Raw genomic sequence first — 26,333 nt, 5'->3', positions numbered from 1 at the left:
CGAGACAGGAGTTGATGAAAGACCCGTCTAGACGATTTCTCTAGGTTATCAGTGTAGGAGGAAAGAGAAAGAATTACTGAAGCTTGAAGCACGACGTGTCGAGGGAAAGAAAGAGTGGATGCGGGTTTTTGCCAAGTACTACATGTCCAATAAACTCTTGGCATTCATCATCACATACCTTACCGTGTTGTGTGCTCCAATACCATCATCATTAGTATATAGAGACATGAAACAAGAAACGTGGTGTCATCGAATTTGTCACAATCAGTAACTTATAAGCTTCTTCATAATTGCCGTGATCGAGGCAAACGAGAAGAGAAGAACGATGGCGACTCGACTTTCGACTCCACTCCGGCACCAGTTCTACAGGAATGCCGCTCGACCATCACCATCATTCTATTACATGATTCAGCATGGGCAACAGCAGCAGCAACAAAATCGAGCGCTGAGCACCGCATCTTCATTAACACGACCTCCATTGGGAGGAACAACATCGATAATCACAGGGGCATCCCGAGGAATAGGCGCCGCAATCGCCACAGCATTTGCTTCAAAAGGTTCAAACTGCATTCTCATCGGTCGGGACCAGACAGCTTTAAATCGCACTCTCGAAGCATGTAACAATACATCCAACCAAAGTTCTGGAGACGGGTCTTCGTCTGCAACGTCACAACAACGCCACATTGTCGAGATGGGAGACATAAGCTCACGAGAATTCTGGACCTCGCTAAACCTCAAGGACCTCATTTCTCAGTCGTCTTCTTCCACCAATGGAGAAACACAATCAGGCCCTCTGATACTAGTGAACAGCGCCGGGGTGACCCACTCCTCGCTCTTACTCCGCACCAGCGCCTCCCAGATCGAGTCAGTGATTCAAACGAATCTAATGGGAACCTTATGGGCGAGTCAGATTGTAGGCAAGCAGATGCTGCGATTTCGTGGTAACAGCAACAGCAACGAGGCTCAGACCCAGCCGGGCGCGGTCAGCACAAAGGGCGTCATAATCAACGTCGCTTCGTTACTTGCCACACACGGTGGCGCGGGCTCGGCTGCTTATGCCGCTAGTAAAGCCGGCGTCCTGGGACTGACGAGGAGTCTGGCTGCTGAGTTGGGCGCCGCGGGCATCAGAGTCAACGCTGTTCTGCCCGGGTATATCGAGAGTGATATGACTAAAGGTATGTCTATTTCTCGTCTTTCGATTCTACTTATGTTTGGCTGCATTCCTTTTCGAGCCTTTCCCAAATCACTTTGGTGAGCCGAGTGCGAGGGCGATCATGTAGGCAAATCGGGAGTATATTAACATGTGGTGTGTCATTCGCCGGGGGTGGGGGTGTGGGCTGCGTGCTGCACCTGCCAGGCCGTGATGATGCAGGCCGAAGGGATTCGCGAGACCAAAAGCACTGTTCCCGGCTATCGTACCCTTCCATCTTCTCCAAGTGCTCATTCTCCAGCCAAGCCACTACCGCCTCCTGTACGTCCCATTATTCCCATGTGCCTATAGCCCTTAAGTCCTGTCTCGGTCCCATCTAGATTCTAAAACACCGTCATATGCCAATCTGTTTTATGCCATCCAACGGAGCATACGCTGACAAACTCAATCAAAGCCATGGCGCCGAAAGCACGCGGGGAAGCGCTCTCAAGAATTCCAGCCGGAAGGTTCGGTTCGGTGGATGAGATAGCTGAGGCAGCAGTCTTCTTGGCAAGCAATGCATACGCCAACAATTGTGTCATCACTCTGGATGGTGGCCTGAGTGCCGTATAGAGGCATCGCGAGGCGTGAGCGGCAATCACAACCATTTCAAACGCTAGAGAAGGAAGCTTCCACCGCTCTTCTGACGCCGAATCCTCCAGATACACACGGAGGAATCACCAACGCCATGCTTCATCGCGAGAAAAAGTGAAAACTTTTACTGTTCATTGGTGGACCGCTCCATCAGTCGAGTAGAATGGTACCGTCGTCGTCAAGCACGATAGGCTCATTGTCCTTTGTGCTGCCATTAGCGCCGTCAATCTCGGCACTCTCGATGAGCTTCCCACGCTTAGTCGCAGGCTCTGCTTCGAGATCTGCAGCACTCGCTGTTCGTTTTTTCGTGGCAACAGGGGCGGGAGCTGCGGTGACGGCGGCAACGTCGCCGTTTGTAGCTGGTCCTGTGCCATTGGTAGCGTTGGCCTTTAACGGAACGATGATGGTCTCTGGGATGAGATAATAAGGCGCCTCGAAGGTGTTGTCGTCCATCTCGGAGATGGCAAGGACGAGATTGACTTTTGTGTTCGCATCTTCCTCGTCACGAACGGTGATGAAAATGTCTTTCTTGATGCCAAGCTCAGCCAGCGTCTTGGGAAGGTTCTCCTCCATATCGGGGTCGTAGACGATACCAACATCAGTGCTGATACTTAGCTCATCAGTGTAGCCTAGCTTGGCCTTTAGTAGTTGCTCAACGATCTGCTCGAGTGTCGTCTTTTCTGGGATGGTCGCCAATCTTGCCTGCGCATTGCCACAAACGGGACAGTCGGGCTTTGGCGGTTGCAAAGGCTCCCTTGCAATCATGCGATCCGTGGATTTGGTCAAGAAGACCATACTGGCTTTCTCCAGTTTCTGTTGCATGATCTTGAAGGCCTCCAATACACAAAGTGCTGCAGTGTTGGCATTGGTGGTTGCGATAGCCGGAATGATGTTTCCAGCCATCTGCTTAATGTCGAATTCGGACTTGGTCTCGATGCCAAAGACGACAGATCTGAGATTGGCTGCTGAAGCAACAAAGTCCAGGGTGTCCTTGTCATCCTTGTCGAAGCTCAGTATTGGTGAGGCGTCATCGGATTCAGTAGTGGCCTTGAGCTCTTCGTGACGAGCACTGAGTCTGTTAAGGCTCGAGTTGAAAACAGCTACATTCTCGGCAATTGTCCATGTCCTTTGGTCTTGATTCGCGATATCTGGCGAGACGCTCTCGGACTGTGGTAATAGCTCGTCGAAATTGAGAGCAGTAGGCGCCTTGCGTGTTCTCCACATATCTTCCATGCTCTTCAATCGTTCGACGTCCTGGGTATAAACCTTGTCGAACACCTGACGCGGGAAGTCCTCGGATCCCATCGCTGAACGAATCTTCTGCAATGCTTGAGCTTCCTGTCGCAAGTTCTCGATCTCTATCGCATTCTCGGAATCTTCCGAATGATCAAGGTCTGCGGCCTGGTCTTCGCTGACTCCGAAGAGCTCGTTGAACAGATAACTCTTGGCCCAGACTATGCAGTGAATGGGCTGACTGGGAGTGCTCCGGATAGTGCACACTGGGAAGCTCTTCGGTGTCTCTTTCGGCTGACAATCGTAGCACTCTGTCAGCCCCCTGCGAATGGGTTGAACCTGACCATTGAATCCAGTAGTGCCGCTTTCGATAAGAGGGACATCAGCAGCCAAACACATCTTGTTGACATGTCGACGTGCTTCTAGATTATCAAGCGCGTTGAAGACAATGCCGAATGATTTGAACCAGTCGACATTGAATTGCGGGTCTTTGATGTTGGCATGATGCGCCTCGATGTTGACGTTGGGGTTGAACTTGCCAGCAGCCTCCTTTGCCACCTTTTACCTCATCGCGTTAGCAAATGTCAAAAGACCGTTCCTCTGTCTTTCACTGACCAAAGCCTTTGATTTCTTGATGTGAGAATGGCGGAACAAGAATTGGCGATTGAGGTTTGAGAGGTCGATGGTGTCGAGATCAACGACGGTGATGTGACCATAACCGGTGCAGACCAGGTTCTTGAGTAATTCGCAGCCAATGCCGCCCGCGCCGACTACAAGGATGCGCGACTGTGGCAAAATTAGTATTGAGGTGAGAAATGAATTGTGCGATGATTGTGAAGACGGTCGTACCTGCTTGATTGAGCTGTACAGCGAGCCGAGCGACTGCTTCAGGAATCTGTCGCGTGCCATGATGGCGCAAGATTGGCCAGTAATGATAGAATCCAAGAAGGCTAAAAGACAACAATCACTGCACCGAGACCGAACAAAGGAAAGAGTGAGAGACGGGTGTCGCCAACAAGGCAATGAAGGTGTTGGATGGTAAAGGAGACATTCGCTTGCACCCTCCTATTACGAATCGTCAGTGTCGATACAGACCTGAGAAAGTCTCCCACGTCCACAAGAGCCAAAGAGCAACGATGACATGACGCCGACGACCCTGCCCGGCCTGTAAGGTACTTTACTGTATATTGCCTTTGAGGCTAACATGACTAAGGGAGCCCCCGCAGTTTGCCTTGACGCATCTTTTGGACTTTTTGGACTGAGGGATACGTGCCAAGCTTGCTCGGTTACCGCGTAGCCGTCCTTCTGCCTGCGTCAGGTACCGCCGTGTACCTGTACTTTCTTTTGAGACAGGTACGGCTCAAGGCTCGCACTCCGGCTTTTCTTTCGCGAACGAGTAGGACTATCGTGTCAAAGCTTCATCGTTCAGTTCACGTAGTATCAATCGCTGTGCATACAGCAACTTGGCACTAAGTCCATCAACTTTGTGTTCACAGTAGTATATCCACGCAGAGTACAGCAAGGCACCACCTTGCCTTGCCCAAACCAGTAGTTACAAAGTCTGGTCCCACAGGATTCCTCTCTGCCAAGCCTGCATTGACCCGATTGGAGCCCAGGTTATCGGGCATAGGAGATAGCAGCTGCAAAGCTTATTCGCCGTAGCAGGCGAGCGCCTGTGGCGCGGGCTGACTTGGATTGCGCATCCACTGTGATTCGTGCTGCGTGCTGCAGCTGCACCAACCGCCAACCACAAGGGACTACAACACCAAAGTACTGTACTGCATCCAAGATATGTCTGACGACGAAGCAGACCCCGAATTGCTCAACCTGCTTCGAGCATCGCTAGGTATATCTGCTCCCAGTGATGAAATCACATCGGCCACAAAAGTCTTGCAGGATGCCAGATACATATACGACAACAGCGTCGATGTCGCTGTGGGGATGCAAGGTACAAAGCAGGCTGCTGTCATGATATGGGACCAGATGCAGTCACGGCAGTATAGCACTCATACTTGGTCCGAACATGAACTTCATCCCAAAGCAAAAGATGAAGCTACATTGAACTTCATCTTCCTCATGGACTTGCTGAACTTCAGTTTCTGGAGCGACAAAAGTGAAGATGAACGATTCGCTGTCGAGTATCGCGAGAAGCGATGGACTGGATATTGGAGTCTTGTGGCGTGTTTGCAACGTGCACTCGATCAAGGTAAGGCTGACTCTTGACTTGAGGCTCTAGCTCAATGTATCATTGTCGAGAACCATCTCATCACCATCCAGGCATCCCAATCACCACTCCTGCCTTCTACACAGACGATGAGGAATGTCCAGATGAAGTTATAGCCTCCGTGTTTCGCTCTTCTACCGAAGAGCCAATTCCTCTCCTTACAGAACGTATCGCTTGCATGAGAGAGGCAGGTGCTGTACTAGAAGAGGTAGGTGTCCTGTGTCATACAACTACTCCAATACTCGTGCCTGACAAGTCCAGTACTTCCACGGTAGCGTGGCAGAACTCATCAAAGCCTCCGAAAACAGTGCGGGCAAGCTAGTCAACCTTTTAGCTCATCACTTCATCTGCTTCAATGACTGTGCCAAGTTTGAGCGTAAGACTGTACACATCATGAAACGACCCCAGATACTTGTTGCCGACATATGGGCTGCGTTCAATGGCGAGGACTATGGCCACTTCAACGACATTGACAGTGTTACTATGTTTGCTGATTACCGAGTTCCGCAAATGCTTCATTCGCTCCAATGTCTTTCGTACAGTCCACCTCTAGACTCAGCCATACGAACACAACAGCCTATCGAGAGCGGTAGTAGCTGGGAAACGCAATTACGAGGCTGTAGCATTTGGACAGTTGAGCTCATCAAACAAGAGATACTCAGAAACCACCCTGAGGCCACAGTCAATGCGATTTTGATCGACTTCTTCTTGTATGATCTGGCAAAGGAAAACGAGAAGGCTGGAGAACCGGCGATTCCTCATCATCGAACAAGAAGTATATGGTATTGAACAGCAAGTGGCTCACTCTGTGTACAACATTCGAATCTCCCTTATACCATCAACTTGCTCGACTGTAAAGGAGGCATGTCTGCTGCACGAAAGAATGCCGTCCGTTGGCATGGAATAATATGATCAGTCGTCCTACAAACACAGAATATATTTCACACGGTATATTCGGACCACAGCAGCTGCTCATACGATCCCCGGGATATGTACCAGTCCCTCCACCATCGGAGCATCCTCGAGTCGAGCTGACCCGGAGTTTTCTCGGCAAGCGGCGAAAGCGCCCCAAATCCGCGAAGGGTCAGACCCAAAAAAAACTCTATTGATCAGCTGCAAGCAAAATTTGAGCCTTCTGGACCCACATATACCGAGCGTCATTTTTTGTGTGGATCGTGGTGTGGTTCCGCGAAAAATTGACCGCGCCAGGGGTCGAACCTGGAATCTCTTGATACCGCTCAATCGAATAGATTGAATCGTAGTCAAGCGCCTTGCCATTGGGCCACGCGGCCTTGCTGATATCGACATTCCCGTTTGTCAAGTATATATACTTTTTATAATGTGATTGGATACCAGTATCAGGAGTTATGAGACTCGAAGTCGATTAATAGGACCGTCTATAGGGCAACCCTGTGTTTTGGCTGGGATTGTAGACCATTCTAACCCCCCCGGCTTCTGTAAGTCAACGGTAATGCGGATGATAGCGATGATTTCAATTGTGGGTCTGTTATTGGTTTGAGAAAGAGGGTACTCGAAACCGCAAGTATTATGAGAGAGTGCTCGTCTATTGCGACGCGTCTCTTCTGGGATATGGGACATACCGTGCGTTCAGGCCATGTACGATTAACAGCTACCGAGGATCCCGAACGATTGTTGCGGGCGATTGTGAACGATACCATGAATACAGAAAAGATCTACCGCTTGGGCTGAACCAACCTGATGCTGATCTTCACGACGAACTACCTATGGTACGTCCTGTTAGGTGACTAGTAGAGGACGCCTATGGCTATGGCAAACATAGGTAAGAGGAACTAACCATTTGCCCATAGTAAGATAGTAAGCAACACAATGTCTATGAGCGGCGTCACGAAGAATGACCACAGTAGTTTGCACATCTTCCGTCATATAAAAATCGTATCCAAAGACAATATAGAGGTGAGCGTCACCCCACGCCAGGTAAGACAGGTTAAACTTGCACCTGGGGGACAGCAGATTCGCTTGCTTTGTGCTATAACTAGGTATGGCAACATATACCGGTACATCCATAAGACCAATAGACTAGCGATGCTTCAGTGCTTCCATTCATCTTGAACAGACATCTGATGAGGGAAAAGCTATCAGTGTTGAAATACCCCATTTTTGTACAGTAGGCATACACGTTTACTCTGCATTGGCATGACTCGTGTCCGACTTCCTTCGACGCCACATCGATTCGCTTCTGGCCGACACCCGGATGCATCATCAAGCACGTCAGTTTAATTAATGCGCGCGAGCAGTCCGATAAGCAGCGGAGGTGGAACTATTGCTGTTGCCTGCCAGAACTTGACCCTGTAAGCATAGCTCTCTCCTCGCAATTGCATGCTATGTGATTGTAAAGGTAAACCACAGAGATATGCCTGACGAGGGCTCATCATGGATCGCCACATGGACCACTCCTCGGCGGACTACCTGGTTTCGCCCTTTTGTCGAGGAACCTACCGACGATAACGAAGTCGACTACAAGGTTACTCAGCGGCTACCTTACGCGGCAATTTGTTTGTTGATAATATCCGCTGGCGGATTATCCATTCAAGTTGTGACTTCGATAGAGGTTCTCCCGGCTATTGCACCGTCAATCTTGTGGGCATTATCAGCATTGGGTATTGCATTCCGTCGCCCACGGACAGCATCTGTAGCACTTCTCCTTACATATAGTATCATTTTCGCCCTGCAACTTGTATTCTTTGCATCTCATTGGGATCAGAGTTCACCTGCACGATGGTACAAGCAGTCGCCACTCGATGTGCTGGCTCTCAGCAATGCGATCTTGTCGTTCCTCGCCTGTATAATTGTGGTCAACATGCCGTTACGACAGCCCGATCAGTCACAGGCAGATATAAGTCGACCCTTCACAACTCCGAGCCACGATCTTCGTTCGCCTGAAGACAATTTGACGCTGTTGCAATGGATGACCGTGTCCTGGATGTCGTCCCTCATTCGTGTTGGCACTGAGAGACAGTTGCACGATGAAGATGTGTGGCAGCTTGGCTATGAATTCCAACATCGTCATCTACATGACGCCTTCAAGGATCTGAAAGGCACAGTGGTGATACGGCTGCTTCGCGCCAATTGGATTGATCTTGCGATCCTTGCAATCTTAGCAATTGTAGAACTCGTTGCAAACTATTCAACTCCTGTTCTATTGCAAAATCTCTTGGAAGCAATGGACCGGATCGATCTTAACAGGAGACCTGCCATCACGTTCGCAGTATTGATATTGACTCTAAGGCTTGTCGCTGCCCAAAGCGCTGTATTCAGTCTCTGGTTCGGAAGGCGGTGCTACGAGCGTTCAAGAGGCGAGATGATTACCATGCTTTTTGAAAAGACATTGAATAGAAAAATCATCGGCAGTGTGAACAACGAAGGAATCAGCACGTCCGACGATGCAGCCATGCGGAATGGGCAATCAGCATGTCCAGATCAAGAAGATCCAATCGAAGACGAATCTGGCGAGGATAGTGCATTACTGAATGGTAGTATCAAGAAGAGCAGCGGGCATGGGAAGCTCACGTCAAGAGTTGCTGCAAAAATTCGAGCCTTGGTGCCATTCAAGATGGGAAAGCAAGACGCGCCTAAAAAGGAGCCCGCATCAATGGGAAAGATTCTGAACCTGATGCGTGGTGATGTTTACGAAGTCGCCCAGCGATTCTGGGAGTTCCAGTCAATTATCAACAAACCGCTCGGCCTTCTACTATCGGTCATCCTGGTTTGGAGATTGATAGGCTGGCCATGTCTCATTGGCATCAGTGTTGTTATCATCGCTCAGTGTATCAATGCCTTACTCGTGCGGCAACTTATAAAGAACGAAAAGGCGCGTCGAGCAGCTACAGATGTAAAGCTACAGCAGATTTCCCAATATGTCGAAGCCATCAGACACCTGCGATGGTATGGATGGCATCCTACATGGTTTAACAGAATTATGGGCGCACGTCAAAAGGAGTTGAAGCTCAAGGTGCTGACAAACATCTGGGACCTCGCTATCATATTCTTCAATATGCTCGGTAGTGGCATTCTGCCTGTTGCCTCGTTTTGGGCATATACCGCACTTGCAGGCCATCAATTAAGAGTTTCGGTAGCCTTTCCCGCCCTACAGCTGTTCATTCTACTGCAAGGGAATCTGCGAGATATACCCGGCTTGATCACTGTATTGCTGAATGCAAATGTTGCTGTTGGGCGTATCGAGGACTTCATGGCTGAGCCGGATCGGGCACATCTGGATATTGAAGGGGAACCCTCAGGAATAGAGCAAGCGCTAGAAGTCAAGGACGCGTCTTTCGCATGGCCAGGACTATCTCGCAATGTCCTGCGCAATGTTACACTGTCCTTTCCGACTGGTTTGACCGTGATATCGGGTCCAGTGGCGTCTGGGAAGACTGCCTTATTACAAGCTCTTCTGGGGGAACTTGACCTCCGCGGTGGGCAACTTCATAAACCGAAAACCCCGGTTGCATACTGCGCACAAAGTCCCTGGTTGCAGAGCATGAGCATACGTGACAACATTTTGTTCGGCTCGCCATACGACGAGGTTCGTTACAAACAGACTCTGGACGCTTGTGCTCTCGTTTCCGATTTCGCGAATTTCCAGCATGGTGATCTCTCGCCGATCGGCGAGAACGGCATCGGACTTTCAGGTGGTCAGAAAGCCAGAGTAGCTCTTGCACGAGCAGTCTACAGCAGAGCAAATATCTTGATGCTCGATGATCCATTAAGTGCGCTAGATCAGCAGACTGCAGAAGCGATTGTATCCAAATGTCTCGCCGGAGATCTAACGAAAGACCGCGTTGTCATTCTCGTAACCCACAGGACTGATCTATGCCGGGGTATAGCTGAGCACGCCATCGAAATCGTGAATGGCACGGCACGCGTCGTAGATGACGATGAAATGACTGACGGGTCGAACATCCCTCAAGCTGGCTCCGACGGTGGTACCCTGGTAGATGGATCCTCGGACGAAGCCCAAGAAGCAGCCGCAGTTCCTGACAAGTTCACGGAAGATGAACACCGCAAGCATGGGGGTGTGCAATTCAAAGTATATTGGCAATATGTCAAAGCCGGCAAGCTAAAGTGGTGGGCATTTGTGATTTTAGGCGCTGCGTTCTGTCGTCTAGTCCGTGTGCTGGAATCCTGGTTTCTCAAGGAGTGGGGCGAGGCATATAACGAAGCTGGAGTGAATGCATTCGTAGCCCAACGCCTTTCCGCTCAACTACATATGCAGTCGAGTCCGGTATCTGGATTCTTCAGCCGCTTCCCGAACCCATCGGATAACGTCAAGCCCTGGCTCATCGGGTATCTTCTCATCGCCATTGCGCAGGCGACCGGCTTCCTCGTCCTCCAAAGTTTTATGCTGGTAGTCATATACTCGGCAGGGCGCCAGATGTTCAGAGACATCATGAAACGTGTCAGCTATACAACTTTCCGCTACTACGATGTCACCCCAGTCGGACGTCTTATGAACAGATTGACTTCTGATGTCGGCACAATCGATGGCAACATCTCGGATAAGTTCTTGAATGTTGTGTGGCAATCTATTGCTTGGGTGTCTGCTGTTGTTGTCATTGCAAGCATCACTCCGATATTTCTCATTTTTTCCATGGCTCTGACCATTGCATTCGTATTTGTTTTCTTGCGCTTTCTCCCTACATCTCAAAGCTTGCGCAGGCTTGAGGTACGCATCTTTATTCATGAATTAAGTTCACAGAAAACAATAAGCTGACAAAACTGCAGATGGTATCTTTGAGCCCTCTCATGTCAAACTTCGGTGCGCTTTTGGATGGTCTTACAACCGTCAGAGGTATGTTGGTATCCAATAAATCGGAGGCACTATCGCTAACCCTGCTCACAGCATTTTGCGCCCAATCTCAATTCCAAGATCGCGTGATTGCCGTGACTGACAACTTCCAGAAGATGGATCATTTCTACTGGAGTCTGCAGAGCTGGTTGATGTACCGCTTTGACATTCTCTCGGGCTGTTCTACCTTCATCTTGACAATCTTAGCGATCTACTCTGGGCTGACCTCTGGGCTGACCGCCTTTGTGTTGGTATCGGCAAGTAGTTTTGTGCGTGCGACACACGAAATCTGTAAGCAGTATGGCCAATTGCAGCTGGATTTCGTGTCTGTGGAGAGAGTAGTCGAGTTGCTTCATCTCGAGCAGGAACCGAAAGGTAGCATAGATCCGCCAGCATGGTGGCCATCTTACGAAAGTGACATCATCTTCGAAGATGTCACCATACGCTACGCACCCCACCTCGAACCTGCATTATCAGGAATATCATTCCAGCTCAAAGGTGGTACCAACACCGCTGTGATCGGACGAACCGGATCAGGCAAGAGTACACTCGCATTAGCTCTCCTGGCCACCATCACGCCCGAGTCAGGCCGGATCCTCATCGGCGGCATAGACATTTCCAAAGCCGACAAACAAGCTCTTCGCACGCGCATCACCTTCCTCGCTCAAGACCCAGTTCTGTTCCCCGGCTCTCTCCGCCACAACCTCGACCCGACAGAAGAACACTCCGACGAAGCCTGCGAAGCCGTCATCGCCAGAGTATGTCCGTCATACCAATGGACACTTGACACGCAGATCGACACGGGCGGCAAGAACCTAAGTCAAGGCCAGCGCCAACTCGTCGGACTTGCGCGCGCGATCCTGCGCCGAAGCGCCATTGTGATCATGGACGAGGCGACCGCCAGTATAGACATGGACACAGCATGGAAGATCCAGAGAGTGCTGAGGGAGGAAATGAAGGGCAGCACGGTCATCACTATCGCTCATAGACCTTCTGCTGTCCGAGACGCCGAATACTGTCTCGCTCTTGGTAATGGGAAAGTCATTGGCGAAGGTAGTCCTGCCGAGGTGGGAGAGATGGTTTTCGGTCAGTCGGAGGTGGCGCATGGGGATGAGACACCGGGTAGGACATAGGACTTATGAAAAAGGAATTGGAACTGAAGACAATCATACATTAGACGAACTTAAGAAACGAACGAATGTTGTCTCTTCGACGAGAGCGACGGACAGGGAACACGTGAGAAAGGTTAGCTTCACCATAAAGGTCACATCGAGTATATCAATCAAATCATTCTTCTCTCATAGAGTCTATTGGTGATTCTTCGCATATAGTCTTCCATTTCGTCAACATCAAAAGTTACAATTTCGTCGACGTCTATCTCCAGGCATCATCACATGAGAATGAAAATAAAAGGAAAATGAAACCCATCTCCAAAGCGCCCACCGTGAGACAGTAGATATGAACAGACAGGGAAGGAAAGAACCACAAACGCGTATGGTTGGAAGGACGAAAATGGATTATCGCCCGCTCGGCATTACCCATGACTCCGTCCCTCCGTGAGATGATGACAAAGGAGAAAATAAACAAAAAATATCATCCGTCTCGTCGATCTTATCTCGTCTCTTCATCAATTCCTACAGTCTTCTTCATTTCCGTCCTCCTCTTCGATGTCACGCCTCGTCGTAAGGCAACAAGCTCAGACAGCATCAGTAGCAGCCCCCGAGGCGAGTTGGAGATTCTTCTGCCTCTGCCTCCTCTTGACCGTCTTGAAGCCACGCCTCGCACGGTCGAGGTTGCCGATGATGTCCCAGATCTGATGTTCAGAGGTTGTGGTAAGAGTAGAGTCCGCTGCTACTTCTTCGTCTGTCTGGTAGCCCTCGTCAGCGAACCTGACACGCTTGGGATGTTGCGATTGTTGTTGGTGTTGTTGCTGAGCAGAAGCAGAAGAGGAAGAAGAGAGTTGAGGAAAGAGACTTGGGTGTGAGGCGGTAGTGGCATTAGACATTGGACGGGTGCTAGATGTAGTGGTGGTAGAGGAGCTGGTTGTAGTAGAGAAAGCGGGAGGAAAGAAACCGTCGATTGTGGAGGCGGGTGTGATGGGAGGTGTATCGGGTAGTTGAGAGAAATCAACAAAGAGACTTCCGGGCACTTTTCCTCGTCCTGGCTGTTGTCGCTGCAGAAGAGACAAAGGTTGGAGATCGAGATGGGGAGGTGTATGGCGGGCCTTGGAGGCAGGAGCATGTGTACCTTCTGTATTTATGGGCTCGAAGATAGACTCGGGCCCTCTCGTGTGAACGTCCTCGGGTGCTACGCCGATCGGACTTCTTTGCGCGGATTGTTGGAGGCGATGCACTACTTGCTGGCGCGCCTTTACTTTGAGCATGAATGCTACGTTAACATCGCATTTCTTCATGTTGTTTGCTTCGTTGCTTTCGTTGTTATTTTCGTTGTTTACATTATCGTTATCGTCATCGTCATCGTCATTGTGAAAATCGTGGGAAGAGCCATCGCTTGTAGAGATGCGGGAGATGGTGTCTTCACGTTCGTGAGGTGGGAAGTCGTCGACAAAGGTGCCGGAATCGTGGCGTTTGTGGGTTTGCTCGGTGTCTAGGAGGATCTTGGTTCGCTTCTGGTAACTTGCGAGCGACATTTGAGCTCGGGCGAGGCTGTGGCATTTCTCGTTTAGAGCGAAGAGTGTCTCCCGAGTCTGCTTTAGATCCCCGTTCGCCCTTTCCAGGTTGCTCCTGAGATCGTCGATGCTATGTTGCAAGCGCAACCTCTGCGCTTCGGCGGCAGCGGAGGTACGACTATGGGCTGCAATCTCCTCTGCCAGTCGTTCTTCACTCGTCGAGGCTTGAGTCTGACAGATGACCAAGTCAGATTTCAAAGCATCGTTCTCGTGCCATGCTGCCTCTAGAGCCATTCTCAGTTCTTTCCTTTCAGAGTCCATCTCTGCTATCGTGTGGTCTTTTTCATTGGAGACCTTCGCAAAGTGTTCTCTGATGTCTAGGATATCCCTCTCAGCCGAGGTAGTAGCTTCTTTGGCTGTGGCAAGCCCAGCAACTGTGTCAGCTAGCTCTTGCTGAGTCGAGAGAGCCCGTGACTTGGTGTCTCTGAGTTGTGTTGCTTGCTCTTCGACCTGATCGCGGAGCTCGGCTATGGTGTCGTTCTTCTCCAGTAGTGTCTCCCGCATTCGTACTAATTGTTGTGTCCGGTCCTCGTAATTACTACGTAGATGACCGAGCTCCTCAGCTAATCGTTGCTTGTAGGTTTCGAGCGACGACAGCATCGTGAAGTGTTGCTGGATAATCTGTTCAGCTTGTCCGAGCTGGTCCGAAACTTGGGCTAGACGCTTCTTCGTATCCTCCAGCTCCTTGGCGGTTCGACGTAGAGAGGAACTAAAGTAGCCGAGTTTCGAAGATATCCGGGACTTGTGACGTTTGAGGTTCTGTATTATACCGTCCCTCAATGCAAGGTCTTCCTGGTATGCGACCAAAGTCTCCTGAGCAGCGCGAAGGGAAGCTAGACAGTCTTCGTGCGCGGCGTGTACCACCCGTAGAGCCTCGCGCTCTTGTAGGTGGATCAGTCGCTCATGGTCCATCTGATGTCGAGTCTCATCTGCATCTTTTTCTGCTTGCTTGATCTTCCCGACAAGTTCGGAAATCCGTTCCTTGAGGCGTTCGTGGACCGCGGCTTGATCATCACGTTTTAGTTGGCTTTCCTCCAACTCTCCATACAACCTCCGCATCTCCTGCTCCAAGTGCTGATTTACATTCTTCTGCTTCGTTAATGCTTCTGCACATCCAGCATGTTGATCACGTGCTGTCTTTTCTGCATCTCCTGCCTGAGCAAGCGCCACTTGGGTTTCCGAGAGAGATTGGGTGAGATTGCTAATGTGTTCCTCGACTTTTGATATCGGCTTTTTGCCCTTTGTTTCGGAGCTTTCTTTCTTTGGTGTGTTCTTGAGAAATCGTATTGATTGGTAAGAAGACCCAAGCCAATTGTACCAAACGTCTTCCAAACCAGTGTCCATATTTGATGAGTAAAATATTGTAATACTTAGTCTGTGTTGTACAAAGGAAACAAACCTTTTCTTAAGTCTTATCAGTCGAGGGAATCCATCAGATATCTATATGGTCCTAGGCCTTCCTCTTGCAGGATGGCCATAGTGCTAGACTGAGACGGCGGCCTCGTACTGTGCACATGCCTTTTATTCACCGCCATGACACTCCCTGGCTTCATTTGATATTAGATATTTACACTTCCAAATAGAACGACGTCAACAAAGGGTCTGTGCTTGGCCCGACCCTCAATTTCAAAAGCTTGAACCCTCGAAAAACATATGGATCTTACGCTGCCTAGCTTGATCTCCGCCACTTCTCTCACTGCGAATGGCTGATTATACCACCGGATCATGACTCTTCGGAGATGAGGCATTGAAAACTCTGTACTTGCCTTATGTCCCTGCTTATTTCGTTTGCGGTGAGCTTGGGCTTTTGCTGCCCGTTTCCAGGGAATGACAGAAACTTGACAAACAACAACCCTTGAACCCTTATCTTGGGGCCACTGCAAGACAGATTGCGGTTTGGAAGGTCCGATATCTGTTGTGATTGTTGTTTTTTCCATAACGGATCGCGTTTGCGAATCGAGATGCTGACATGATCACCTTCCGAACATTGAGAGCGTACCGCATCATTGTGGGGGTTAATATCTGTGAAAATCAGCAGAACGGCGTGATCAGAACCAGTAAGCATAGATCACAACTCACAGACTATCGCAAAGTGCTAGTGGGGTGGCAGTGTTATTCGGTAGTATATCACGTAGCTTGATCAGCACTTGTGCCAAGTGCGTTGGACCTCTAGCGACATTTATTAGTGTGTCGTGTGATGAGTGTCTGGTCTGCAGGGTCCCGGAAAGGTCCATATGGAAAGATAATAACCGCAGCGAGACGTTTTCGCTGTCAATATCTTGTCTCAAAGACGTGGCCGACATGAGAACATCATCTCTTGATGAATTGACACTTGGCACAGATCAATCGAACGCACTGCTTGTCATCTTGCTCTTGCATGTACCCTGATGTATGAAGGCGTGCACGATAACACGGCACCCACAGGAGCCGATAGATGGAACCTGGAACAACAACCGAGAATTAACTATCCTGGAGATGCGATTGGAACAACGACCCCTGACTGTTCGTAGTGTATAGTATGATGGGGTATATATTGCATATGAATATTGTCTCGAACTTGTGTGACGTGCCCGTGGACTAATTAATGATCTACCTGTAGTCCCATCATCATAGTGAGTAATATAAGACATTCCGGTGATCAAGTTCGCCATCGATATAGGCATATACACGGTCCAAGTACGCATAGAAACAGATGTACAGAGAAAGAACTCGATGCAAGATTGTCATCTTCGATCAGATGATGTATATGAAGGATGTCGCGCGCAACACACCACACACATTCTCTACATCCGACGATTCTTCATTCTTGTCAGCCACGTCTTTGGGATCTACGAGCCGCTAATTGTCCAGATCGGCTGTATCCGAAAAGGACTCTTTAGACAACGGACGATACTGACATCAGGGGGAAATAAAAGGCAGCAAAAAAGCCAGGAAGTGGCAGGACTAAACAAGACTTGTGATCGCTTGGACCTGTCCTAAATTTGTGTTGCTTTGCTGTTTTGGCTGGTGCTGCACAAGATGTGTAAAGGGATAGTGTCAGTAAGGAGTACGATCCTATGAGCACTTTTTCGAAGACCCGGAACATACGCTTCGTGATGGCACATACGAAACATGATACTTAGCTCCAAAAATCCAATACCAAGCGAGTATGGATTGGTTCGAGTGTGATTCGAGTGTTGCTCGGCTTTGGTTGTCAAGCCTAATTTAGGTAAATTGGTTGGCTCTGTACAGCGCCTGGCAGAAGCACAATTTCTGTAGGTACCCGCACACACCGAGCTCCCTGACATATCCAAATCGGGCACCTCGGCTCTGCTTACGATGGACTAATAGAACAATGAAGAAGGATTTGTGATTGAGAAAGTGGAAATGCAGGAAATGAAAGATTTGAGAAGTTCAGACAGAAAATGAAATCGATATGCAGTAGTCTAAGAAATAGAAAGGACACAACCAAAGCGAGTGACGTTGGGCATCGTAATGATATAGAGCAATGAAGCAGAAGACCGAACGAATAAGTCAAACTCCTCTTACATCAACATGCAGATGTGATAATGCATTTGAAAAGTGGGGAGAAACGTATAGACACCACAGGAAGTCCTGGAGCTACAAAAAGAAGTGAAAATAATCAGGGAAAGAATATGTCAAACGTCTGACAGACTGCAACTCGAGCCAGCAAAAGCCACGGGTCATTCACTGTCCTCATAAGTTGGGGAGTGAAATAGCTAGAAACAAGGGGCCTGTTTTGTCTTGTGTCATTGACGTGACTGCCGAGAGCCTTCATAGAATCTCACCCTACTCGATGAGTGGAGGTCCTGTGAAGGAGTAAAAGCCTTCCGAGTATGGGGCGATAGACGGAGTGGGATAGAACGGCGCTGTCGTAACAAAAGCTTGCAGTAATCGGGAGGGGTCCTGTAGAGTCCGCAGCCCTGTTGGAAGCGGAGAGGAGGGTATATGCTGTGGCGTTGAGCTAGGCGTTGTCGTGGGCTGTTGAGGAGTTGGAGAAGATTTGGTAGAGGTCCCTTGTTGGTCGCGAAATTCGAGCTCTTGCCACTTCTCTCGACATACTAGAGGAGGGCAATCTCTGATATCGCTAAGCTCTGACAACTGTTGGAATATACCGAAGGTCAACGGTTTGCCCAAAAGAGCCAGATTCAGGTACACGGAGCAGGATGAGGTCACATACCTTGTTGCTTATGAAGAGCCATTCATTGTCCTTGTACCACTCGCGCGCCTTCCGCAAGGCTTCTTCATCCGGCGGATTGAAAGAAGCACCCCACCGGATACGTAGACGCTTGAATCGCATCTGTAAAGCATCACGCGTGGTTGGCACGCCGGTCCGCCTTGACCATATGTCCGTTACCTCAGCCCATGACATCTCTGTGTCCCGAAGTCTGAAGAGTAACTTTGCACTCTCGTCCATCAACTTCGGATCCGATGAGTTTCGCTTACGACGCTTACTAGGAGAAGAAGCTTCTGATGCATCAGCTTCATCTCTGCGACGTCTAGATCCCGCTCCGGCTTGATCTCGTGTTTGTGACATCTGGGACTGATGAGATCTTGGTGAGTACGATCCGTTCACCAGATGTGGCCACATATGTGTATCTTCACTTTGCAAAGGCAGCAACCTTCTATCGTGCTGTATGGGCATCGCAGGCTGGAGATCTAGCATGTTCGGAGGACTACAGGAGCTGCTTCGTGGGCATGATATGCCGAGCCCATATGGGAGGCTGTTTGTTGATGTCGCCATGCCTGGTGGCAAAGCGTACAATATTCGGTCATCGGACGCCGCACTAGTGGTAGCATTGGCTGGAGGTTCTTGTGGTCCCCATATGGTAGAGCATTGAGTCATACTCGGGTCATACTCGTAAGAAGAGAATGAGAAGGGGTGCATGGGATAGTAAGACTTTAACGGTTAGCGCCATGCATGGTGATCACAGCTCAAGCCAATCGAGATATCTCAACATACTTGTGTAGGGAAGTACATCGGTGTCTGGTAGAGTGGCGCGCCATCTGTTGAGCTAGATGCCACACAGTTGGACTGCGTCGCATCAGTAGAGTATGCCGGCGTATTCGACATTGCGGTTATCCATAAAGAGGGACTGCTAGGCGTAAGGCACACTACTTGAAAGGCAAGGAAATATATATATTGTATGAAGAATTTGTTTCTAGGGGGGCTGGTAACGAGCCTATATTTTCTCGAAGGCATGTCCCCGTCTTTTGTACTATTCTATTCACCGTAGGTATTAGAGGACGGGTACACAGCGTGGCTCGGCTCAGTCTAATGGGAGACGTACAGTATCCCCAGGACAAAGATAGACTACTTGGAAAGCTGCATCCGCATGAGAAGGATCAATAAACTACATGACCAGTGCCAGCGAAAATATCAGGTGGAAAGACATCCGGAGAATTCACCAGTGTGGCTTTCGAGGCTCTGCTGCACAGTGCATTCGATATTAGCGCTGCCTTCTAGATTTATGGCATCAAGCGCCCATGGAGATCATATCGACCGCGGCTGCATTAACGCGCTCTGAGGTCCGGCATGTTTCTGATGGAGGATCAAGGGGCGGTCTCTGAAGACCCGAGAAAGAAGCCTACTTTCGGATAGCGCGATCAATCGATGTTTTCTGGACCAAGTCGGGTCAAACTCGAGACAATAGGCTGACGTGTGACTGAACGACCTAATTTACAAATCCTCTGGGTGCCTGTGTAATGGGCGATTTCATCCACGAACATAATCTTGCGAATCGAGATTGCTCACCTTGAGGCCCCGCACCCCACCTGACAGTACACGAAAATGACATAGCAGACGGTAGCCCCCTGGTTGATCATTGTGCAGTGGGTGTAGTAAGAAAGCCCCAGGACTGTGGGGTCCGGCGCTAGATCTACTGGCTACAATGGAAGGATAGAAGAAGGCTCGAGAGAGGTTGTAAAAATAAGCGTCAATCTGATCCGTTAGTATGCAGTGCCTATATTTGGAACAATGAGGCCTAATTTGGCTCATATTCTGCGAATGGCTCACGTTTGATCAGCCTGCATATCCTGCTAAAGTCCTTGTTTTGGAACGACTTAGCGTTGTTTCAGGACAGGTCGCACAAACATGACCAAAGTTCTACTCTCATCTACGCATACATGACCAGCGCGTGGAATAGAGCAAATGTGGCATGGCGATCTTCAGCTTCACAATCTGTACAAGTGTCATTGCTAGACATGCAGCGCAAATCTGGGGTTGATGTGAGGGATACGGTCCGACTTGCCCGTCATTGTACCTATTCACTACTTTCGCTCACCCACGAGAGGTTTCCCATAAGTTCGAAGAGCGATCTGAATACTCATGTACTCAGCCCATGCAACGATTGGGACTGGTGTAAAGTTGTTTGAGCAAGCTGCGCCTCGGGTAGTAGATCTACAGGCGAAGACTCGAAGGCGGTTCCATTTCTTGCCTTTCAATCGACGCAATGTCTGCGCCTTCCACAGCACGGCACCGGGCAGCATAAATCGATAGTTTCATAGGAACAAACTGCTTATCGGCCAGATCAGACTAATTGTCAAGATCTCGTTACCAATTCATGAACCATTCCATAGTGATGATACGACGATCAGGTGTCGAGTCATGGACACGGTGTTGTCTCTGGACGCTTGAGCTGATCTGGGTAAGAATGAGAGCGGTTGGCATTTTTTGTCCTGCCACATCTTGGCTGAGTCAATTGACTTGAGAGTACTGCCCCTTTTGAGGTCTGCTATTTGACCTTATCCAATACTTACATTTCAGAACAAATCAGTCATTGCACCATGGCTTGCATCGCCTACCAATTTAGCGTACTTCGCCAGGACGCCCCGGGTCACCGTCATTGCTGGCCTTTTCCATGCCGTTCTCCGCCTGTTAATCTCATCCTCAGGCACGTCCATAGTGATCGTTTTCGTTTGGGCATCAATCGTCACCATGTCACCATCCTTTACAAGTGCGATCGGCCCCCCAACAGCAGCTTCTGGTGTCACATGTCCAACGATAAATCCGTGGCTAGCACCACTGTATCGTCCATCTGTGACTAAGGCAACATTGGTCAATTTGGCACCCATCAAGGCAGCGCTTGACTTTAATTGTTCCGGCATGCCAGGACCTCCAACTGGCCCTTCGTACCTCACGATAAGAACTAGGTTCTCTGCGCGAGATATTTGTCCTTTGTTTAAGGCTGCATCGAGCTCGTGCTCCTTGTTGAAAACTTGGGCTTTGCCAGTAAAGTTCAGACCTTCCTTGCCTGTGATTTTCGCCACAGCACCTTCAGGAGCAAGGTTGCCACGCAAGACTTCGATATGGCCGGTTGACTTTATTGGCTGATCGAGACTGCGAATGATCTTCTGACCAGCAGATAGAGATGGGAAGGACGCGACGTTCTCGGCCAATGTCTTACCAGTGACAGTTGGAGTATCGCCATTGAGAATGCCAGATGCTATAAGTAGCTTCAACACGGCGGGGATCCCGCCCACTTCGTATAGATCAGCCATCAGGTATCTGCCTGATGGAGCAAGATCAGCAATAAACGGGACCTTGTCAGACACCCTTTGGAAATCATCTAGAGTAAGCTTAACACCCGCAGTACCGGCCATGGCCAGAAGATGCAGCACACCATTTGTAGAGCCACCAAGAGCCATCATCATGACTAGAGCATTCTCGAAAGATGCGCCGGTCAATAAATGCAGAGGCCGAATATTTTTAGCCATGCAGATCTTTATAGCGTCCGCTGCCTTCATACACTCGCGCATTTTGGCCGGAGACGTTGCAGGTGTACTTGCTGATCCAGGAAGACTCAATCCGAGCGTCTCAATTGCTGTTGCCATCGTATTGGCAGTGAACATACCACCACACGCCCCAGCGCCTGGGCATGCATTCTTCTCGATATCTGACAAGATGTCATCCTTGGTTTGACTTAAATCATCTGGGTTCTTCAGCGTGTCAAAGTTGTACGCTCCATGTGCTTCATAACAAGTCGTGATGTTGATCGGTTTCTTGAGTAATGGTGAATAACCCGGGTTAATGGTTCCGCCATATATCACAACCGAAGGGCGATTGTGTCGAGCCATCGCCATCACACATCCGGGCATGTTCTTGTCGCAGCCCGGAATTGCGATGTTTGCATCATGATGCTGAGCACAGGTCACTGTTTCGATGCTATCTGCGATGATCTCCCGTGTCTGCAGAGAGAATCGCATTCCCTCCCCGCCCATGGTGATGCCATCGGAAACACCAATGGTATTGTATTGCCACCCAAGCATGCCTTGCTTCTGTACTGCGTCTTTGACAACCTTTCCTAAGTCGTTCACTAGAACTTTGATTAGTCAATTGCCATCAGACCTTCTCAGTTTATCATACAATGGGTACTATCGACGGTCAGCAGGCGTTTGAACCACTTCGTTGGATGACAGTTCTAACTTGCAAGGATTTCCTTCCCACCACACACTCGATATACCCACTTGGGGTGCAGTCTTCATAGTCTTCTTATCTGGTACCCCGGCCGCGTACAGCATCGCCTGTGCACCTGGGAAGTCATGACCGCGGGTAAGGACGTGCGATTATCTGTTCAGCCTGGGAGAGCCATCCTCCATTGTATCATGATGCGGGAATTGGAGATAGCGAGGCTCCTCGGGCTCATGCTGTTGTTGAAGATTTGCAGGTTCCATGACTTGAATACTGATTCAATGATACTCTCAGAATGTGGTATATTCGAAAATGAAGAGTAGTAGTATTTCCCATAGTACTTACCATTATTGTTATTTGATTCGCTGTTCGTATCCTTCGCACTTCCTGCCGTACCTATATTCCCCGCACTACACTCGTACCCCGCAGCCATCGGCTACGTCCCATGTGGTCGGGGTGAAGATGTGACGAGGGTGGCTTCGTCAGGACCATTCACAAGGTAAGGTAAGGTATGGAGTATGTGCAACAGACCAACTACACCAACAAGCATGCCAGCACAATAATTTCATACCTTGCTTGCTGTCTGAGTTGACCACGATGATAAGACTTGGACTAGCAGAGATTACAGCAGCTCCTGTCTTGCCCTCATACAGACACGAACAGGCGTGTTATTATGCTCAATGATTAGCAAGTGCTTCGGTAGATTATGCATCAAGCATTTCAACGAACAAGGAACACCGGAGTAAGTGATCAGCTTACATAGTCACCAAGCGTCGTTTCAATTGCTTCATCGCTATAGACGATGTACCCTTTTCCGCTTAAGCAGAGTGCGTTGACCCTGCATGTGTGCAATATCAGTGCTCTGTGTGATTCGGAATAATATCTACGCTGCGTAAAGGACGGGAAACAATGTGATTAGATTTTGATACGATCAAGGCTGGACCCACGCGCGGTATAGTAGTACGCCACGCCGCGCACAAGAGGGGGACCCTGTCTAATCCTACGGACGCAGCAAATGGCTACTTGATGGTGTTTAAGCGCTTGGAAGTGGATATCTGAAGTCTAAATCGGCGTGAGAAAATAGAGATGTTACCTTACCGTATCTCTCTTATCGTGAAGTCGTCAGCTAAACAGATGAAGCTCTCCATCGAAAGCTTGATCACTATTGCAGGCCTGCCGTGGTGGGACCGTGGAGCCATCCTTGAAAGAAGCTTTCTTGTGCGTCGATCTGACGTTTGTAACCCCAGATACGTCACATCACATCGCCATCACCTTCGACGTATTAATTCGTGTATCACGATCAAGTCAACAGTTCCGGATACAATAAATCTTGTTTTTGTTTGAGGAAGCTGTACCTACTATAAACACAGCAGTTTGAGAGTGGACAGGTTCAGTTACTTTTTCCGACTTTTGTACCATATTCTCATCAAGAAGTGTGAAAGTGATATACTTGAGCGTATCGCCTTTCCATTATGGCGCCACCTATTGACATCAAAAAGGTTAGCGAGAGCTACAGTAGTACAGACATCATATCTGCTGACTACGAGACCACAGATCGCAATGATAGGCTGCGGCAGCATGGGCGGCGGCATGGCCTTGCTCGCTGCCGAGAAAGGCTGCGAAGTCTCACTGCAGGATCCATCGGAGAAGGCAATGGATACCATAATAGAGCAAGCCGAAAAGGACAATGTGGCGAAGAAGATGCACAAATATACCGATTACAAGTCGTTATGCGAATCCCTTGACTCGCCAAAGGTTTTCATGTTCAGTCTGCCTCATGGTAGTGTTGGAGATACTGTCCTTGCTGGCCTGCTGCCTTATCTCGATAAGGGCGATATCATCATTGATTGTGGTAATGAGCACTGGGAGAATACAGAGAGGAGACAGGGCAAATGTGTCGTTCGTGGTGTTCGTTATGTAGGGTGTGGAGTGAGTGGTGGATACCAGGCTGCAAGACGGTACGACAGAACCTTGAGAGGATGGTGTGATTGACTAATATTGACTATGCTTCTATAGTGGCCCTTCCATGTGCCCTGGTGCTGACGATGAGACACTTGACCTCGTCTTTCCCTTTCTCCAGAAGATGGCAGCCAAGGATAAGCATGGCAATGCTTGTGTTGGGAAAGCCGGATCTGGTGGTGCAGGCCACTATGTGAAAATGGTACACAACGGCATCGAGCACGGCATGATGAGTGCCATATCAGAGGCCTGGGGCATCATGACTAATGGACTAGGCATGGACGAGGACGAAATCGGCGATGTTTTCGAGAAGTGGAACAAAGAGGGTGAATTTGTACGCAGCCCACATTATCCGTTCTTTGAGAGTATTGAGCATTACTGATGATCACCCCTGAGCAGCAAGGGACCTTTCTCGTTTGGATCGGTGCAGATATCTGCCGCACGAAAGACTCATCTGGTGCCCGCGTCCTCGATAGTGTCGAAGACAAGGTAGTCCAAGATATCTCAGGCGAAGAAGGGACGGGCATCTGGTCGAACGAGCAAGCAGTTAAAGCACATGTACCCGCCCCAACTTTGACATCAGCACATTACCTGCGTTTAGCCTCTGCTTACCGCTGGCAACGTGAGCGCGCCCAGAAGACCTTCGGAGCTGATTTCCCGGCTCAGAAACTCGAGGTAAAGGACCGATCCGCTTTCCTGGAGGATTTGCGACGGGCCACATACACAGCTTGCTTAGCGGCTTACGTGCAGGGCATCAACATCATCGATCAAGCAAATCGAGAACACCACTGGAACATTAACTTCGATCAAATCCTCCAGATCTGGAGTGCCGGATGCATTATCCAAGCCGACTACATCGCATCTCTGCTCAAACCCATATTCGCCGATTTCCGTTCTCAAGAAACCATGAATCTTCTCTTCCAATCCTCGATCGCCGCAGACCTTAGAAAGGGCCACCCTGCTCTTAAGAAGATCGTGAGTTCAGGGGTTGCGAACGACCACGTCATACCCGCGCTCAGTAGCACCCTTGAGTACATCAAGTACAGCACGGGACTCGACTTGCCCACGAGCTTCTATGAGGCCGAATTGGACTACTTCGGCAAACACATGTACGACAAGAAGGGAGAAGACCCGAAAGGTTTGCCCGAGACTGGCAAATATCATTATGAGTGGAAGCCTGCGTAGATTCGGGTTGTTGGTCATGTTGTTTCTGGACAAGACTCTGCTTGGCTACGTTGACATTTCCAGCAATGCAGAAGTATTGATGAAACGATGGATCTGTTTTGGTGTTCTGGACGGATCTGTTGAGGTCTGCTGTCAGAAAAGGAGGAAGAGCTGCTGCTTAGCGGCAAGTGCCAGTATAGCCTGAATTGATAAGATCCAAGTGATGTTCCATAGGGTGACGGAACACAGTGTTCCTACTTGATGTGACCTCAGGCCAGATCTTTGCTCTGTATTCTCATGACCACGACAAGTCTGGGAATATTCCTCAGGTCTTGAAGAGGTGTGGGTGCGATTCTTTGTAGCTCAACAAAACAGACATCGCTTTCGAACGAAGTTTCACTGCAGTCTTGGGGCTCCGATAAATCAGACCTCCCGGAATGAAGCCGAGTTCTTCGTATAGCTTGATTGTCTGATCAAGAACCCACAATGAATGCCTGTCTGTGGTATTCCGTTTGAAATCAGCCACGCATGTCCAGAATGCAGTGGTCAGAGTCCATCTCGCCTCTAGCGGTTTTGTTGACATGGCACGTTCTGGCCCGAAATATTGCTTCCAGGAGGCCAGAGATATACAGTCATCCAGACCCCCTAAGAAAGGAAATCTATCCGCGCCCCAATTATGTGTGCTTGGATCTATAATCTTGCCAGTCTTCCAATCAACTAGAGGAATCAGTGGTCAAATCAACGCGAATCCAAAGGTTGGACACAAACTTACCAAATGCATTACCTACTGCTACTGCTGAAGTCGACTTCGACTGTATCCAGGTCGGTTCGTTATCCCTGAATCGTACCATGATACCCAAGCGGGATGCATCGTCAGCCGCGGTGGCTTTCTTCGCCCACTTGTGTTCGTGTTCTCCATTCGCCAGGTCAAATTTAACGCGCACTTGCTGCAGCTCTCTGGGTAGTGAATCGAGTTTCCAAAGTCGTCTCAATTCTGTTGGAATTGCTACGCGATAAGTGCCAACTGTAAAATTCGCCATGCCA

General features: G+C 49.3%; 7 protein-coding genes across 8 annotated transcripts; 4 read left to right on the top strand and 3 right to left on the bottom strand.

The window, feature by feature from the left end:
- Positions 1-325: 325 nt before the first annotated feature.
- AAFC00_000474 (uncharacterized protein) lies at positions 326-1,762 on the top strand (the record flags this gene model as incomplete). Of its 2 annotated transcripts, none has more annotated exons than XM_069344553.1 (2): positions 326-1,175; positions 1,605-1,762. In XM_069344553.1, the coding sequence occupies 2 exons, from the start codon at positions 326-328 to the stop codon at positions 1,760-1,762; spliced, it is 1,008 nt and encodes a 335-aa protein (XP_069200312.1). The 2 variants fall into 2 exon arrangements, with proteins under 2 accessions (XP_069200312.1, XP_069200311.1); XM_069344552.1 differs by having other exon boundaries at positions 404-1,175.
- Positions 1,763-1,933: 171 nt separating this feature from the next.
- Positions 1,934-3,925, bottom strand: AAFC00_000473 (uncharacterized protein; the record flags this gene model as incomplete). Its single annotated transcript, XM_069344541.1, has 3 exons — positions 1,934-3,574; positions 3,632-3,802; positions 3,866-3,925. 3 exons carry the CDS (start codon positions 3,923-3,925, stop codon positions 1,934-1,936), a joined length of 1,872 nt encoding a protein of 623 aa, XP_069200310.1.
- Positions 3,926-4,807: 882 nt separating this feature from the next.
- On the top strand, positions 4,808-6,029 carry AAFC00_000472 (uncharacterized protein; the record flags this gene model as incomplete). Its single annotated transcript, XM_069344532.1, has 3 exons — positions 4,808-5,222; positions 5,294-5,448; positions 5,502-6,029. 3 exons carry the CDS (start codon positions 4,808-4,810, stop codon positions 6,027-6,029), a joined length of 1,098 nt encoding a protein of 365 aa, XP_069200309.1.
- A 1,603-nt stretch (positions 6,030-7,632) lies between these two features.
- AAFC00_000471 (uncharacterized protein) lies at positions 7,633-12,200 on the top strand (the record flags this gene model as incomplete). The annotated part of the gene is made up of 3 exons (XM_069344522.1): positions 7,633-10,944; positions 11,004-11,070; positions 11,122-12,200. The coding sequence occupies 3 exons, from the start codon at positions 7,633-7,635 to the stop codon at positions 12,198-12,200; spliced, it is 4,458 nt and encodes a 1,485-aa protein (XP_069200308.1).
- Positions 12,201-12,763: 563 nt separating this feature from the next.
- Positions 12,764-15,100, bottom strand: AAFC00_000470 (uncharacterized protein; the record flags this gene model as incomplete). The annotated part of the gene is made up of 1 exon (XM_069344511.1): positions 12,764-15,100. The coding sequence occupies one exon, from the start codon at positions 15,098-15,100 to the stop codon at positions 12,764-12,766; it is 2,337 nt and encodes a 778-aa protein (XP_069200307.1).
- A 2,445-nt stretch (positions 15,101-17,545) lies between these two features.
- Positions 17,546-18,830, bottom strand: AAFC00_000469 (uncharacterized protein; the record flags this gene model as incomplete). The annotated part of the gene is made up of 3 exons (XM_069348559.1): positions 17,546-17,857; positions 17,937-18,656; positions 18,720-18,830. The coding sequence occupies 3 exons, from the start codon at positions 18,828-18,830 to the stop codon at positions 17,546-17,548; spliced, it is 1,143 nt and encodes a 380-aa protein (XP_069200306.1).
- Positions 18,831-23,638: 4,808 nt separating this feature from the next.
- Positions 23,639-25,310, top strand: AAFC00_000468 (uncharacterized protein; the record flags this gene model as incomplete). Its single annotated transcript, XM_069344501.1, has 4 exons — positions 23,639-23,665; positions 23,721-24,124; positions 24,183-24,459; positions 24,525-25,310. 4 exons carry the CDS (start codon positions 23,639-23,641, stop codon positions 25,308-25,310), a joined length of 1,494 nt encoding a protein of 497 aa, XP_069200305.1.
- Positions 25,311-26,333: the final 1,023 nt, after the last annotated feature.

This window comes from Neodothiora populina, assembly GCF_041146345.1.
Source record: "Neodothiora populina strain CPC 39397 chromosome Unknown canker_contig_11, whole genome shotgun sequence".
NCBI classification, from domain to species: domain Eukaryota; kingdom Fungi; phylum Ascomycota; class Dothideomycetes; order Dothideales; family Dothioraceae; genus Neodothiora; species Neodothiora populina.
The sequence above is the reverse complement of the archived record's forward strand: the minus strand, read 5'-3'. Positions and strand labels throughout refer to the sequence as shown.